The sequence below is a fragment of the Hypanus sabinus genome, chromosome 20, assembly GCF_030144855.1.
Source record: "Hypanus sabinus isolate sHypSab1 chromosome 20, sHypSab1.hap1, whole genome shotgun sequence".
Taxonomy (NCBI): domain Eukaryota; kingdom Metazoa; phylum Chordata; class Chondrichthyes; order Myliobatiformes; family Dasyatidae; genus Hypanus; species Hypanus sabinus.
In genome coordinates, this window is record NC_082725.1 from 40,433,986 (window position 1) to 40,451,333 (window position 17,348).

General features: G+C 38.8%; 1 protein-coding gene across 1 annotated transcript in view; it reads left to right on the top strand.

Moving 5' to 3' along the window:
* The window catches only part of LOC132378207 (collagen alpha-6(VI) chain-like), a 127,493-nt gene that overhangs the window by 72,832 nt on the left and 37,313 nt on the right, over positions 1–17,348 (top strand). Inside the window, exons 21-26 of the mRNA XM_059944917.1 lie at positions 540–605; positions 4,621–4,674; positions 7,655–7,690; positions 9,060–9,122; positions 13,490–13,552; positions 16,228–16,290. Coding sequence (XP_059800900.1) covers positions 540–605; positions 4,621–4,674; positions 7,655–7,690; positions 9,060–9,122; positions 13,490–13,552; positions 16,228–16,290 — 345 coding nt within the window. The remainder of the gene's footprint in view (positions 1–539; positions 606–4,620; positions 4,675–7,654; positions 7,691–9,059; positions 9,123–13,489; positions 13,553–16,227; positions 16,291–17,348) is intronic.

Here is a 17,348-nt window from a genome sequence, read left to right on the forward strand (position 1 = left end):
CAATTGAAGTGTCGATGGAGGCTGCAAACCTCGCATTTGTAAAACTGTTGGCAAACACCAAAACACTTCTAACTCTTTTTATTCAGAAAATTATCTTCGATTCTCCTGTGTTAGGAAGCATATTATTCTTCCAGACCGATTTCTTACACAATGTTGCATTCTTTATATTCATATATACCATGGGTTACTAATGAAGAAATATATTCTGGAAGAATAGAACTTTTATTTAACAAGAACCACTACATGTTTTACAATACCAAGTTTCTCAATCTTTCTATCATTCCTGCGCATGCTCAGAACTCTCTCCAATCATGTTCTTGCACATCCTATCACCATAGAGGCCATCTATGTTCACTAATGTCTACTAATAATGAAAAACTGAGAGATGCCTGTATTGAAATTCCCCAGAAAATACTAGAAACGTTGAGCCTCTGTAAAAATGGAAAAAGAGTTCTCATTTTAGGTTGGAGACAAATTTGTGAGATTACTAAGTCCTTGAGTAGATATTGTATGTAAATCGTATATACTTTTTATTTCAGGGTGCATCTGGTGTAGATAATTACTCTAAAGGAAGGAAGGGTGACAAAGGACAACGTGGTATACAGGTACACTCTTTATCCCTTTCTTATTTAATCAGAATGGATTTCAGAGAGATTATAGAATGTGCTGTTATTAGTATGTAGAGTGTTTAGCAAAGTTGACAGAGGATTTCCAGGCATGTATGTTAGGTGTAAACACAGAACTTTTAAAATTTCATTCATATCATAGATCCACAGAGTTACACAGCATTGAACCAGGCCCTTTGGTCCATCTACTTCGTGCCAACCAAGATCCCTACCTCAGCTCATCCCATTTCCCTCTAAACAGTTCCTATTTGTGCATAGGTCCAACTAATTTTTAAACGTTGTAATTGTACCTGCCTTCACTACATCCTCTGGTATCTCATTCCATAACCAATATTTCTGAGTGAAAAATTTTCCCTTTCAATCCCCTTTAAATCTTTGTTCCCACCACCATAAGCCAATGCTTTCTAGTTCTCGACTCCCCTACTGTGGGGGAAAGACTGTGTCTAACTACCTTATCAATGCTCCTTATAATTCTGTAAAACTCTATAAGGTCACCCCATAGCCTCCTTCACTCCAGAGACACCTGTCCCAGCCTGTCCATTTTCTCCTTGAAACTCCGGCCTTCCAGAACAGGTGACAGAAGAAATGAATGAGTAATGAGATTGAGAACTTGTGGTCTTTTCATGCGTAACTACACCCTTCCTTAGGTGAGGCAATCAAATTACACACTTCTAAATACAGTCTAACCAATGTTTTATGCAACCATAATATGATAGCTCAAACAAAAACATAGCGGCTGAAGACGGCATGCCATACATCTTCTTCACCACTCTGCCTACCTGTGTAACAGCTTTCAGGGATCCATGTACTTGTGCCCTAAGGTTACTTTCTGTTCACTCTCCAGGGCCTTGCCGTTCATTGTAAATTTCCTGTTCTGGTTTATTTAACCAAAATGCATCACTTTGACTTAAATTTCATCTGCTATTCCTTTGCCTACTTTCCATTTGATGAAAATCCTGTTGTTACTTTTATGATCCACCCAACTTTGGTGTCATCTGAAACTTACTAATTATGTCATCTAAATTCTCATCCAAATTATTAACATATATGACAAATAGAGGGTCCAGAATCAATCCCTATGGCATGCCACCGGTCACAAGCCTACAATCTTAAAAACAACTCTCTACTACCACCCTCTACCTCCAACCCCCAAGCCAATTTTATATCCAACTGCCTGGCTTGTACTGGGCCCATATGTTCTGATTATCCAGATCACTTCAAAAAAACACAATAACATTTGTGAGACAGAATTTCCCACACACAAAGCAACGCTAATTCTCCCTCATCAATTCTTATCTTTCCTGATGCAAATAGATGCTGTTCCTCAGAATCCCAACCAGGAACCTTCCTCCCACTGATATCAAACTCATGGGTCTTTAGTTTCTTGGCTTTTTCTTTCAACTGTTTGAATATAAAGGTAAATTTTAGCTAACCTCCAGTCACCCGGTACCTTACTCATGGCTAACCAAGATACAAAAACCTCAGCCAGGGCCACAGCAATTTTTTTCCATTGCCTGCCTCAATATCATAGGCTACACTGGATCAGGCATTCAGCATTATCCACCTTCATGTGTTTAAAAACCACCACACATCTACTTCTTAATGTTGATATGCTTCAAGGTATCATTGTTCTCCTCCCCGAACATAATAGCTTCCATGTTCTTCTCCACAGCAGATACAGTTGAGATGTATTCTTTAAAGACATCGCCCATCTCCTGTGGATCAACAATTGTATCTTTTTATACTCTCCTTTATTTAGCGCATAGCATTAGAGACTATTGACTAACTTACTTCAATCTCTTTAGGCAACACTGCCTATTATATAGATTTATAACCGTAAATTATTCTGTTCAAAAAATACACCAAGTTTCCAGAGATATTTTGTCTTCCACATAATAACTACTTGTTATTATTATAACTACCTGTTGGCCTTTGAATCCAGGGGGCCCAAGGGATCCTTTGATACAAGTTGTCCACTGCGACTCTACAGGAGGAAGATCTATGTTATTCAGAGAACTAAGAAAAGTAATCATAAAGGTTGCAGAACATCGATATTTCCTTTCTTGATTTAGAGTGAGATTTCCCATTCTGCACTCAATAGCCACAAGATAATTAATCGCAACATCCTCCTGGCCTGGACACCATGTACCCTACTTATCAGAGGAGAGGAGTAAGAAAATCTTCTGCTATTTCTGTTGAATAATCAGATTCAACTTGGCCTGTTAGCTGTTCCCAGCATTTTCTGTCTTTATTCCAGATTTCCTGCATCTTGTTTCTCGCTCTTTAATAGTTTTATCCAATTGCCATGTTTTGAATGGAAATTAAGAGCTACAATCACATCTAATTAACAGTAACAAAATAATTTGGTTTTAATAACTGAAAACTACATAAATGTGGGATTAATTTGAGAAGCTATTGAAGTTCCATATGTGGCTAATCTTCCCAGCAAAAAGTTGCACATATTATCAAATTGTGAGTTCCTCTTGAATGTACTCCCATTGACCTGTGCTGGGACCACAGTCCTCCATACCACGACCATCCATGTATCTATCCAAACTTCTCTTAAACATTGAAATCGAGCTTGCATGAACCACTTGCACTGGCAGCTCATTCCTCACTCACACAACCCCCTGAGTGAAAACATTTTCCAAAATCTTCCCCTTAAACTTCTCATCTTTCACTCTTAATTCATGACATCTAGTTGTAGTCCGACCAACCTCAGTGGATAAAACCAGCTGACATTTACCATATCTATACCCCTCAATTCTGTAAACCTTTATCAATTCTTCCCTCAATCTTATACATTCTAGGGAATAAAGTTCTAACCTATTCAATCTTTCCTTATAACTCAAGTCCTCCAGTCTCAGCAACATTCTTGCAATTTTTCTCTTTTCTCTTTTGATTTTATTTACATCTTTCCTGAGGGTAGGTAACCAAAACTACACACAACACTCCAAAATAATCCTCGCCAATGCCTTATGCAACTTCAACGTCCCATCACCTGTACTCAGTACTTTTGTCTAGGAAGGCCCTTACGCCAAAAGCTTTCTTTACGACCCGCTCTAACTGTGATATCACTTCCAATGAATTATGGATCTGTGTTTCAGCTCCCTTTGTTCTACCGAACTTCTCAGTGCCCTACCACTCACTGTGTAAGACCTACTCTGGTTGGTCCTCCCAAAGTGCTAAACCTCACACGTGTCCGCATTAAATTTAACCTGCCATTTTTTTAGTTCATTTTTCCAGCTGGTTTGGATCCTGCTGCAAAACATGATGGTCTTCCTTGCTGCCCACTACACTCCCAATCTTGCAGCTGATCTCCTCTGAAGGGCCGTCTCCACCACCTCCCCCCACCCAAACAACTCAAGACACTGTAGCATTTTGAAACTGACTTACAGAAGCAAGCTGAACTCCAGTCAATTGGCTTATGTTATGCCTGAACTGTGTCTGAAGTCCATTTACTGCAGCAAGCATATTTTCTTTACCCAATAAATGTATGCCAGTCTCAGATTCAAAATTTTTATACTAAATGAGCTAAACTGGCCTTTTTTTGGCAATAGAATTTGCAGATTTTTCCACTATTAGTGAAAAGCAGTGATTCCTGACATCACCCCAATTGTATGAATGGCGTCATTCTAACTTTAAGCTTCTTGTTCTAGTCTCCTTGCTCTTCAGCCAGACTAATCTAAATATTACTGTTCACTTTCAAACTGGAGCCATAACTACAGCTTGTGTTCCTGCTTAACTTTCTCAGCTTCAGGGTCATATGGCAAGATAGAAGCTACTATAAAGGAAATTGCTTGATAAAATAAATCAGAGGAAGTCACAGAACTTATCAAGGGAGAGAATATTTTCTAACAAAACTTAGGAATATTTTGAAACTACACTCATTAGAATAGTGATATTTCTCATTATGGTCTCATTTCCATATGTGAAAATGTTGGGATTATAATTGCAGTAACAATGAAACTTTACCTGTCTTTTTAATCTACAGGGTGAATTTGGGCAAAGAGGTAGACCAGGCAAGGTTGGTCAAGATGGAAATAAGGTAAGATACCTTGCTTCTAATTAGCTGTCTAGAACTCATGTAAATTTCTTCATATTTTCTGCACAAATCTATTTTGATATTTTATGTATAGTTTTTTGTAAATACATCTGCCTTCAATTGATTGCTATGTTTATTTCTAAATTGGAAACAATAATTGCTTTCATTTTGGTGGTGTTCTGGCAAGTTGAATCCAACATATTAAAACTAGATCTTGTGTGTGTACTTATCAGATAGATTCAATTACTTAATTCTTGGAATATTTATGTGTGAGCTCAAAACAGATTGTTCAATTCAGGTATATGTGTATATTACTTGGTTGAAATCAGCTATCTGTGTCCAATACTTGGGTCAACTTAAAAGCATACTTTTATAATATACTGACAGCAATCTCAGTTTCAAGATTAGCAATCTTTGCATAGGGTTGTTTGACCTTCCCTATCTCTCTAATGTATCTCAGCATCAAGATTTCCAAATGCTGTGACTGAATAATACAGACATTTCCCTGCTTTCTTTTCATTCTTCAGATAAACTACTAACTTCGACGCTCAAAGTAAATATATGGTCAAAGTTCATAAATGTCACCATATGCAACCCTGAGATTTGTTTTCTTACAGGCATTCACAGTAAATACCAAGAAACACAACAGAATCAATGAAAAACTGCACACATTGAGATAGACAAACAATCATTCTGCAAAAGACAGCAAATTGCAAAGACAAAATGAACAAAATTAATAAACAATAAATATTGAGGACATGAGATGAAGAGATCTTGGAATTGAGTCCATAGATTGTGGGAACAGTTCAGTGTTGGGGCAAGTGCAGTTATTCCCTCTGGTTCAAGAACCTGGCGGGTAAGGGGTAATAACTGTTCCTGTACCTGGTGTACCCGAGTCTCTTGTCCCCCCTTCTGATAGTACAAGTGAATAGGGAGCATGGCCTAGATGATGGGGATTCTTGATAACAGATGTTGCTTTCCTATAACACATCCTTGTAGATGTGCTCTGTGGTAGGGAAGGCTTTACCCATGATGGTCTCGGCTGTATCCGCTACTTTTCCATTCAAGAGTATTGGTGTTTCTATACCAGGCTGTAATGTAGCCAGCCAGTATACTCTCTACCACAGATATATAGAAGTTTTTCAAAGTTTTAGATGATGTGCCAAATCTTTACCAATTTCTAAGAAAGTAAAGCCACTGCTGTGCTTCCTATGTATTGATACGTATCTGCTGCACCCAAGAAAGGTCCTCTGAAATGATAATGCTAGGGAATTTGAGGCTGCTGACCTTCTCCAACTCTGATCTCCCAAAAGAGACTTGCTCATGGACCTCCTGCAGTCAATAATCAACTCCTTGGTCTTTGTTTAGCTGAGTGAGATGTTATTGTGTTGACACCACTCAGCCACATTTTCAGTCTCTCTCCTGTATTGTCACTGTGGTTCGGATATGGCCCAAGTGCAGAGTGAGAGACGCTGAAGTGGGTCAATAGTTCACAAAACTTTAATGCGAACAGTGTTAAAGGGAAAATAAAACAATAAATGCAAGACCAAACAGAGCCATTAACTAAAACTCTCAAATGGGAAACAAAGCCTACACTGCGGCTGAAAAGAACATTAAACAAATAAAGTGAGTCTTCAGAGTCAGCTGACTCCACAGTCCAATTTCTCAGGGAAGGCCGCTGCAAAACAAAAGTCAAGTGTTGCTATGCTCTGTCCAAGTCTCAACAATCACTACGACGACAAGTATGGAGTTAAATACTATCACGATTAAATAATAATTAGCTGACACGTGCAAATTCTCAAGCACAATTGCTGTATCTACTGTGCTGCCGAATCCATGGTTGTGACATGTATGCCGATTTGTCATCAACTTTGTTTATAAATTTCGTAAAGGGTGAAGGTTTTTTTTTGAAAATTTGCAACAACTACTGCAGTTAATGGCTTCAGAAGCTGGTGAGGATACATTCTGCCCACTTCACTCTGTAGAGTGAATTAATTGGCAACAAAACACTTGCTCCACAGGTCAAGCCATCAAGCATCCTATTGTTAATGTGTAGTTAACATCGTGTTTCCACTCTTGATTGCTGGCATTTGTTTACATGTTTTAAATCAGTTTAAAATATGTAAATCATTTTGCATGATTTGGTTAACTACAGTGATCTGCATTCCCATTTACTCTATCTGATTCTAAGTGAGTTCAAGCAAGCACTGATTTTTTTCAGAACATTAATAGCAGAATAAATTAACCAGTAACCCTTAATGCCTGATCTGCCATTGATTGATGCTTATTTTCTGATCTCAGCAACATTTTTTGCAGCAATTCATATCACTTGATGCACTTGGCATCAATAAATGTAACTCCGTCTTGAATGAGTTCACTGACGAAGTCTCGACAGCCAAACTGAAGAGAGATTTCCAATGATTCCAGATGCTCTTGGAATTTATATTCTTTCAGTGTTTCATCCAGGCCCATCTAAAAACCGACACTCTCAAATATAAAATATATTTAAAATACACTCTGCGATGCTATCATTTTTTTTACCAAAGTGGTTCAGTTCATGATTTCACACATTATATTTCACTTGCCATGTTCTTGACCATTACATCAGGCTATCTAACAGCCGCCACACATCCCCGCACCCCGGCACCTGTCTGTAGACTCCTCACAATCCACACAGATACCGAGTGTTGTATCATTAGCTATTTTGGATAGATTATACTCAATCATTTCACTCCATATTCGTGGCACCCCAACAGTCACAGCCACCCTCCTGAAAATGATCCCTTTATTGCTACAATTTCTCTGTCAGGCAATCCAAATTGAAACTGGAAATTTAATTGCTGTCCAAATACCCCAAAGATTAATTATGACTGTTACTTGAGATGTTCAACAGTATTGTTACCCTTATATTGTTAAATAATGCAATGGAAACTCTTGGATTTGATCAACAGTCAAAATCAGATATACTTTTATATCTTTAAAGGGACGACCTGGTCGGAGAGGAGCTATGGGTATTGAGGTATGTTTATTAGTTAAAGTGCTAATTTAGTCTGAGAAATTCAAGCATGGTGGTATGAAAATGTTCATTCTCAGAAATCTTGTCTGTTATATTAAATCATTGGTTTGTGGTTTGTTTATTTCAAACTAGTTGCACATCACTGTATTGATATGGAATAACAATACCATAGTCCCTTGAAAACAAGTGGGGATATTATCTTGGATTGCTGCTTGGTGGGGAAGATCTATGCGCCTTTATTTGTTCTGGGAGTAGATGGATCAGGAAACTGTGTGGTACCTGTGAAGTCAAGTTAAGGGGCTGGTATGTAGCATGCCACTGAATGTATTTTTGATGGATTGAGACTGCAGAATTATGTAGTGACAGAGCATTTGGACATCCGATTAAATTATTCAGATTTCAGATTTATTTATCACATGTACTTTGAAACATGACCTGGTTTTGGTGTAGTGGCATCATCACTGGACTGCGGGGCAGGAGGTCCTGAGTTCAAATCCAGCCAGCTACCCTGCACTGTTTTTATCTGTGCTGAGTTAAGAGCTGGTGATCTCTTTGAAAAAACTCACCCGGTAGAAGGCAATGGCAAACTACTGCTGTAACTTGCATTGTACGCAATCTCCCTCTTTGTCACAATGGTGTGGGAGGAAGTCGTCCGCTAACTGGAAAAACTCTGGATGCGATGGTACCTTTCTTTTTTTCTTACTTTGAAACATGCATCATTCAATATAGAACTGGTTTTATCTTTTAGAAAGCTTTTCCATTATGAGTTTAACACTGCAGTGCCAAATGAGTGTCTGATCTGATCAGATGATTTAATCTACCAATTCTAAATTAATGCAAAAAGAATGAATTAGGATGGTAATATTTATAAACAGCTACATGCAAGAGGAACTCACAATTTGATAATATGTGCAACTTTTTGCTGGGAAGATTGGCCACATATGGAACTTCAATAGCTTCTCAAATGAATCCCATATTTATGTAGTTTTCAGTTATTAAAACCAAATTATTTTGTTATTGTTAATTAGATGTGATTGTAGCTCTTAACTTCCATTCAAAACATGGCAATTGGATAAAACTATTAAAGAGCGAGAAACAAGATGTAGGAAATCTGGAATAAAAACAGAAAATGCTGGGAACAGATAACAGGTCAAGTTGAATCTGATTATTCAGCGGAAATAGCGTCTCCTGTGCTCTGATAAGTAGGGTACACGGTATCCAGGCCAGGAGGACGTTGCGATTAATTATCTTGTGGCTATTGAGTGCAGAATGGGAAATCTCACTCTAAATCAAGAAAGGAAATATCGATGTTCTGCAACCTTTATGATTACTTTTCTTAGTTCTCTGAATAACATAGATCTTCCTCCTATAGGGTCGCAGTGGACAACCTGGTACCAGAGGATCCCTTGGGCCCCCTGGATTCCAAGGCCAAAAGGTGAATGCAAATAGTTAATATGTGGAAGACAAAATATCTCTGGAAACTTTGGGTATTTGTTGAACAGAATAATTTACAGTTATAAATCTATATAATAGGCAGTGTTGGCTAAAGAGATTGAAGCAAGTTAGTCAATAGTCTCTAATGCTATTGGCTAAATAAAGGAGAGTATAAAAAGATACAATTGTAGAACATTTAAATTAAAATATTTAAACAATTTCATGATCTCTGAATTTTTTGATATTAAATTTGAATGAATATTTTAAATTTTTGTTCTCAACTTAAGTATATACATTAAGATAAAATTTGCAAATAGAATACTAATGAAAGAAGAAAGTTAGTATTGATTACTTTATAGCCAGATTGTTTGGAGTCAGGATAGAATTGTGCTTCCTCCTCAGTTTTATTTCCTGCTAATCTTTGAGTGTTTTAGCAAACAGAAAATCCTTTCACAGAAACTAAAGGATCCAGCCTTTATTTTCATCATTCTCTTGTCATATTTTCCATCCAATGCCTGCATAACTTTAAGCAACACTATTATAACTTCCTCATTCTGTAAGGAGAGTCATCAAAGTTCTCCAGTCTCTGCATATAATGGAAGGCTTGTAAATGTTTTGTTCTCTCTCCAAAACCTTGGCACCTATGCAAAGTTGCCTCAATAGGGGCATCGGCCTTCACTGAGCCCAAACCACCAGCTTCAAAGGTTCAGCATAACATGTTTGCTTTCTCACTTTATATTTTACTTATGATCCCACCCACAATGTTAAGAACCTTTTTTAGCCTATCTTGCCACCCTCAAATATTACACATCAATGTCCAGAAGACCCAAAAGCTGATTGTGGACTTCAGGAAGGGTAAGATGAGGGAACACAATCCTTATAGAGGGATCAGAAGTGAAGAGAGTGAGTCCTGGGTGTCAAGATCTCTGCGGATATAACCTGGTCCCAACGTATCGATGCCACATAGGAGATTGGTGAGTAACATCAGAGCTCATGGCATTGGGGGCAGGGTTTCAACATGGATAGAAGACTGGTTGGCAGATAGAAAGCAAAGGGTAGCAGTGAATGGGTGTTTCTTGGACTGGCTGGAGGTGACTAGTGGGGTACCACAGGGCTCTGTATTGGGACCACAGCTCTTTATGATTTATGTCAACGATTTAGTTGAGGGCATTGATAACTATATCAGCAAGTTTGCTGATGATACTAAACTGGGTGGCAGTGTGACATGCGAAGAGGACGTTAGGAGAATACAGGGAGACTTGGATAGGCTGGGTGAGTGGGCAGATACTTGGCAGATGTCATTCAATGTGAATAAATGTGAAGTTATCCACTTTGGAAGCAGGAACAAGAGGGCAGAGTATTGTCTGAACGGTGTAGAGTTAGGTAAGGGAGAAATGCAAAGAGACCTAGGAGTCCTAGTTCATCAGTCAATGAAGGTGAATGAGCAAGTGCAACAGGCAGTGAAGAGGGCAAATGGAATGTTGGCCTTTATTACAAGGGGAATTGAGTACAAGAGCAAGGATGTCCTTTTGCATTTGTACAGGGCCCTGGTGAGACCACACCTGGAATATTGTGTACAGTTTTGGTCTCCAGGTTTAAGGAAGGACATTCTGGCAATTGAGGAAGTGCAGCGTAGATTCACTAGGTTGATTCCTGGGATGGCAGGGCTGTCTTACGCAGAGAGATTGGAGAGATTGGGCTTGTACACGCTGGAATTGAGGAGATTGAGAGGGGATCTGATTGAAACATTTAAGATAATTAAAGGATTTGATAGGATTGAGGCAGGGAATATGTTCCAGATGTTGGGAGAGTCCAGTACCAGAGGGCATGGATTGAGAACAAGAGGTCAGTTATTTAAAACAGAGTTGAGGAAAAACTTCTTCTCCCAGAGAGTTGTGGAGGTGTGGAATGCACTGCCTCGGAAGACAGTGGAGGCCAATTCTCTGGATGCTTTCAAGAAGGAGCTAGATAGATATCTGATGGATAGGGGAATCAAGGTATATGGGGACAAGGCAGGGACTGGGTATTGATAGTGAATGATCAGCCATGATCTCAGAATGGCGGTGCAGACTCGAGGGGCCGAATGGTCTACTTCTGCACCTATTGTCTATTGTCTGCTATAAAGAAGGCTATACAGCAGCTATATTTCATTTGGAATTTGAGGAGATTCAGTTTGTTGCATAAAACATTCGAAAACTTCTATAGATTTACCATGGACAGCATACTGACAGGCTGCATTACTGTCTGGTATGGGTGACTACCGCACAGGATCTAAAGAAGTTACAGAAAGTTGTAAAATTCATCAGCTCTATCTTGCGTACTAGCCTTCATACTACCCAGGACATCTTCAATGAGCTGTGCCTCAGAAAGGCGACACCCATCATTAAAGACCCCCATCACTCAGGGCATGGCCTCTTCTCATTGTTACCAACAGGAAGGAAGTCACAGAAACCAGAAGTCACACACTCAGTGATTCAGGAACCAGTTCTTCCCCTCCAATTCCTAAATGGACATTTAAAATGTGAACTCCACCTCACTTTTTTTTTTGCTGTTTTTCTACTATTTTTAATTTAACTATTTGGTATACATATATATGTACTTACTGTGATTGATTTACATATTTAATTTTTCCTATATTATTATGTATTGCATTGTTCTTCTGTCACTAAGTTAACAAATTTTACAACACATGCCAGTGATATTAAATCTGATTCTGATCATACATCCCTTTCTAAAATTGTGCAATTTGTTTCAAAATGCTTTAAAAACAATTATAATTGATCCTCATGGCATTATCTATAAACCTCTCAAAGCATTTCATCACAGTAGCACTCACATCTACTGTGATGAAATGTTTTGAGAGGTTGGTCATGGCTACAATTAACTGCTGCCTCAGTAACTGGACTTCTATAATTAGCCTGTTGCCACAATAGGTCGACAGTGGATGCAGCCTCACTTGCTCTCCACATGGCTCTGGATGTTCTAAACAGTTGTAATACGGGCAACAGGCTGCTGCTTATTGACTACAACTCAGTGTGCAACACAATCACACCATCAGTTCTAATCAATATACTCCGAAACCTGGGCCCCTGTACCTCCCTCTGCAAATGGATCTTTGACTTCCTCATTGAGAGACCACAGTCTGTGCAGATCGGAAATAATTTCCCTTCCTCATTCATAATCAATACTGGCACAATGCAAGAATGCATGCTTAGCTCACTGCTTTACTTTATCTATACCCACAATTGGATGGTTATGCGTAACTCAAACGCCATCTATAAATTTGCAATGATACAACAATTGTTGGCAGAACTTCAAATGGTGATGAGGAGGCATACAGGAATGAGATAAATTGGCTGGTTGAGTGGTGTCACAGCAACAGCCTTGTGCTCAATTTCAATAAGACCAAGGAATTAATTGTGGACTTCAGGAAGGGGAAGTCAGGGAAACATCGAGGATCAGAAGTGGAAAGGGTGAGCAGTTTCATGTTCCTCGATGTCCACATATCCGAAGACCTATCCTGGGCCAGCATATCGATGCATTTCCAAAGAAGGCATGACAGGGGTTTGAGGAGAATTCGTATGTCACCAAAGACACTGTAAATTTCTACAGATGTACCATGGAGAACATACTAACTGGTTGCATCACCATTCATCTGGTATGGAGGGGCCACTACACAGGATTGGAAAAACAACTGCAGGAAATTGTAAACACAGCCAGTTCCATCATGGGTACTCGCCTTCCCAGCATTCAGGACACCTTCAAACGGTGATACTTCAAAAGGGTAGCATTCATAATTAAGGACCCCTATCATGGTGGACATACACTCTTCTCATTGCTACCACCAAGGAAGAGGTACAGGAGCCTAAATACACAGTCAACATTTCAGGAGCAGCCATGAGATTTATGAGTGGACAGTGAACCCATGAACACTACCTCAATATTTTCCCCTCTCTTTTTGAACTACTTGTTTAACTTAACTTTCTTTATTTATATATACTTGGAGAAATTTTAGTTTTATAATTATGTATTTTAATGTACAGAAAAAAATTTCATGACATATGCCAATGATATTAAACCTGATTCTGATTGAAGGCAGGAGGAGTCAAAATGAAAGTGAAAAAAAATCACATAGTTTCTTCTGTCTAAGCATTTGTAAATTCTGATTTCAGTAATCAGGAATTCTGTCTGTTGCTATTTTTTTACATCAAAGTCTTTAAAATAATGGAAATGAACAAGATTGGATTATAGTAAATTTCAGAATGGTGTTTCACCCATTTTCTGATTTGAGTAATAATTAATATTAGCATGTGTTTAATCTTTGTCACATTGCTAATATTAGGGGTCCTGTTTTTCCCTATTTTTCAGGGAACTAATGGAATTCCTGGTCTCCCTGGAAGAAAAGGAGAGATTGGATTGTCAGGACCTCAGGTTAGTAAGAGTAATGTCAATAATTTATTGAATTATGTAACAGATTTGAACTTTCATGAGCCCTTTGCTAAGAATTTGATCTTTATGGAGAGCGTTGCTGAGAATTTTGCCACCAAGCTTGCTTAACTATGAAAATCAGACCAGAATTTCTTGAGCTTTTACTAAGTTCACATTTTTCTACTTTCCTTTTCCCATTTTCCAAAGAGACAGCATAAAATAGAGTATGAGTGCATTCTTGCATTCTGTTTAATGCTGTAGAATGGACAAGCCAATGGCCCTTAAAAATCTAAATAGTAAAGATGGCAGGGAATGGCACCTGGAAAAGCCCTTTCACAACCTCACAACATCCTAATGCTCTTTCTTCCCAATAAACTTCATGAATCATAGATGACATTAAATCTGCATACTGTAAGGTTCAACAAAAGCCAATGAGATGCATTGTTCTATCTTTACCTATTCTGTCACAAATAATGATAATCAATAAAATACTGGATTGATGGAAATCCCCTAAATATTCACTTATATGATTCAGGAGAGGAAATCTATCGTGCCCAAATTAACTTTCCTCCAATTTGAGATCCTCCAATGTGTTTGATCCTTAGTACTCCAGGGATGAGTGATAGATTAATGCTCACTTTTTTGTTGGGCTGTAAAAGGAATAAATAACAAAATAAAAGCGGTAACGAGAGATATATCTGCAAATAAAAAAATCTTCACATTTGTGAATGTTAAGTTTCATGTTCACCAAAGATCCATACTGGTCCCTCCAAAGTTTTATCCAGATGTTGCCTCTCTGGCTAGATCATAGAAACATGAAACAAGAATCCAAATCTAACAAATAGTTCTATACTGAACAATTCTAGCACACTCCTAGTGAGCACCCATATTCACTATCTGCAAAGTTGAGTTGATCCTAAATTTCTCTTCCTGTACTTAGATTCAAATTGTCCTACTCACCCTTTATCCCCATGTTTTTTGACTAGGTTGGTTCACAGTTAAACACTGACTTGGCTTTAATTTCATACACTTTTTGTAAATTCCTATCATGATCTTGTCCCCTGTTTATTCTTGTAACTTTATGAAATGCTGGAATCCCCTGAGATATCTCCAATCCTCCAATTCTGGCCTTGTCAAATTTAGTTGCTTTTCCATTGACCATCATGCCTTCAGCTGTTAAGCTTAAAACAAAGATTGGAATTCCCTATTTAAAACCTCCCACAATCTCTTTCTCTTTTGTTCTTTGAAGCACTACAAAAAAAAACTTTTGGAGTGTTTTAGGCCATTTGACCTAAAAGTTCCTGAATTTTTTCAAAGGCACCAAATCGGAATCAGTTTACATTTTATAGCTTAGATATTTTTCACTGGCTGTGAACTAGTTACTGTATAAGTACTCCAAAGTTTTGCACGGTGCTAAATGTAACATCAGTGTTGTTTGCTTTAGATGCAGGTAGTGAGTTTTATAATATACAGTGGGACTGAGTGTTCCTAAAGACATTTTGGTCTCAGATTAAATGATAAGTTTCTGCATTCTTCCATTCCAAATCCATATAAAGTCATAGCTCATGAAATTGTTTCAACTTTATCTTTTTTGCCTACAATCTCACACTGAATCCTTCTCACTATTATTGAACAGTCAAGAGAAACATACTATTCAGAACGATACACATTGGATTTTACCCCATTGCCTCATCTTTTACAAGAAGCTGATGGGCAAGGCCCTCTAACTTGATGCTCTTGTATTATTGGCTCATCAGAACAGAAGAAATAGGAGCAGAAGCAGGCCCTCTGGTCCATTGAGCCTGCTTCACCATTTAATACGATCATGGGTGGTCTGGACATGGACTCATCTCCACCTACCTACTTCTTCCCCATAACCCTTAGTTCCCCTACTATGCAAACTTCCATCCAACCTTGTCTTAAAAATATATTTACTGCTTTATTGGGCAGAGAATTCCACAGATTCACCACTCTCTTGGAAAAACAGGTCCTCCTCAACTCTGTTCTAAATCTCCCCTGAATCTTGAGGCTATGTTCCCTAGTGTTAGTCTCACCTGTCACTGGAAATAACTTTCCTGCCTCTATCTTATATGTTTCTACAAGATCTCCTCTCATTCTTCTGAATTCCAGCAAGCACATTCCCAGATGACTCAATCTGTCCTCATACTCAAACCCCCCCATTTCTGGAATCAACCTGGTGAACCTCCTCTGCACTGCCTCCAAAGCCAGTATATTCTTCCTCAAGTATGGGGACCTGAGCTTCACTCAGTACTCCCGGTGCAGCCTCACCAGTACCCTGTACAGTTGCAGCATAACCTTCCTGCTCAAAATACAATCCCTCTAGCAATGAGGGCTATCATTCCATTTCCCTTCTTGATAGACTGTTGCAGCTGTAAACCAACCTTTTGTGATTCCTGCACAAGCACTCCCGAATCCCTCTGCACAGCAGCATGCAGCAGTTTTTTACCACTTAAATAATAATCTGCTCTTCCATTATTCTTTCCAAAGTGGATGATCTTGCATTTACCAACATCGTACGCCATCTGCCAAACCCACGCCCATTCACTTAACCCACCTAAGTCACGGCAGACTCTCCGTATCTTCTGCACAATTTGCTTTCCCACTCGAATATGCCCATACATGCTTTATTTTTAATATTACTTTGATTTGTGTTTCAGGGCTCAATTGGAGATAAAGGCTTCAGAGGTCACAAAGGAAGTGATGGATTCAAAGGGCAAAAGGTTTGTGAATAATCTCTTATTCTGTGTTTCATCTTTCAGTGCATAATAAAATGGAACTTGTTGCAATGGCAAATGGAAATCTGAGTACAGGCAGTTGCCATCTTTTGAGGGTAATAGGTGTATGTAGTTCTTACCCATTGTCCTCTGCATGCATTTTTTAAAATCTTACTTTCTCCAAGGTAAATTATAACAAAGATCAGGCAGCTCCCTTAACCTTTTTATCTTTCCAGTTTCAGGTACACACACACACAAACACACTCCTACAATTTTGACATTTCAGAACAACCACCACCGCTGTCAGGAATGACATTCAAATGGAACCAATACTAATTGTAGCTGTAAGATAATGTTTAATTTGTCCAGCCACAGGTGTCTCACTAAAGGTTAATTTAGTGTTATCTGAATAGACTTGAGACTTCAACAATGAAAACAGGAAATGTCGGATGTACTTAATGACATTCTCCCTACTCCCCCCTCCCTGCAGCTTAACAGTCACCCTTTGTCTTCCCAGTTCTGATGAAGAGTCTTTAATTTGAAATATTAACTCTGTTTCAGTTTGCTCGTCTGCAGACTGACCTGCTAAGTATTTCCAGAATTAGCAATTTTCAAAAACATAGAAAACATACAGTACAATACAGGCCCTTTGGCCTACAAAGCTGTGACGAACATGTCCCTACATTAGAACTGCCTAGGCTTTATGCATAGCCCTCTATCATTCTAAGCTCCATGCAGCCATCCAGGTGTCTCTTCAAAGTCCCTATCATTTCGAACTCCACCACCGTCGCCGGGAGCCCACTCCATGCACTCACCACTCTCTGTGTAAAGAAACTTTCCCCTGACATCTCCTCTGTACCTACTTCCAAGCTCCTTAAAACTATGCCCTCTCATGCTAATCATTTCAGCCCTGGGGAAAAGCCTCTGACTATCCACACGATCAGTACCTCTCATTATCTTGTACATCTCTAACAAGTCACCTCTCATCCTCCGTTGCTTCAAGGAGAAAAGGCCGAGTTCATTCAACTTATTCTCATAAGGCATGCTTTCCGATCCAGGCAATA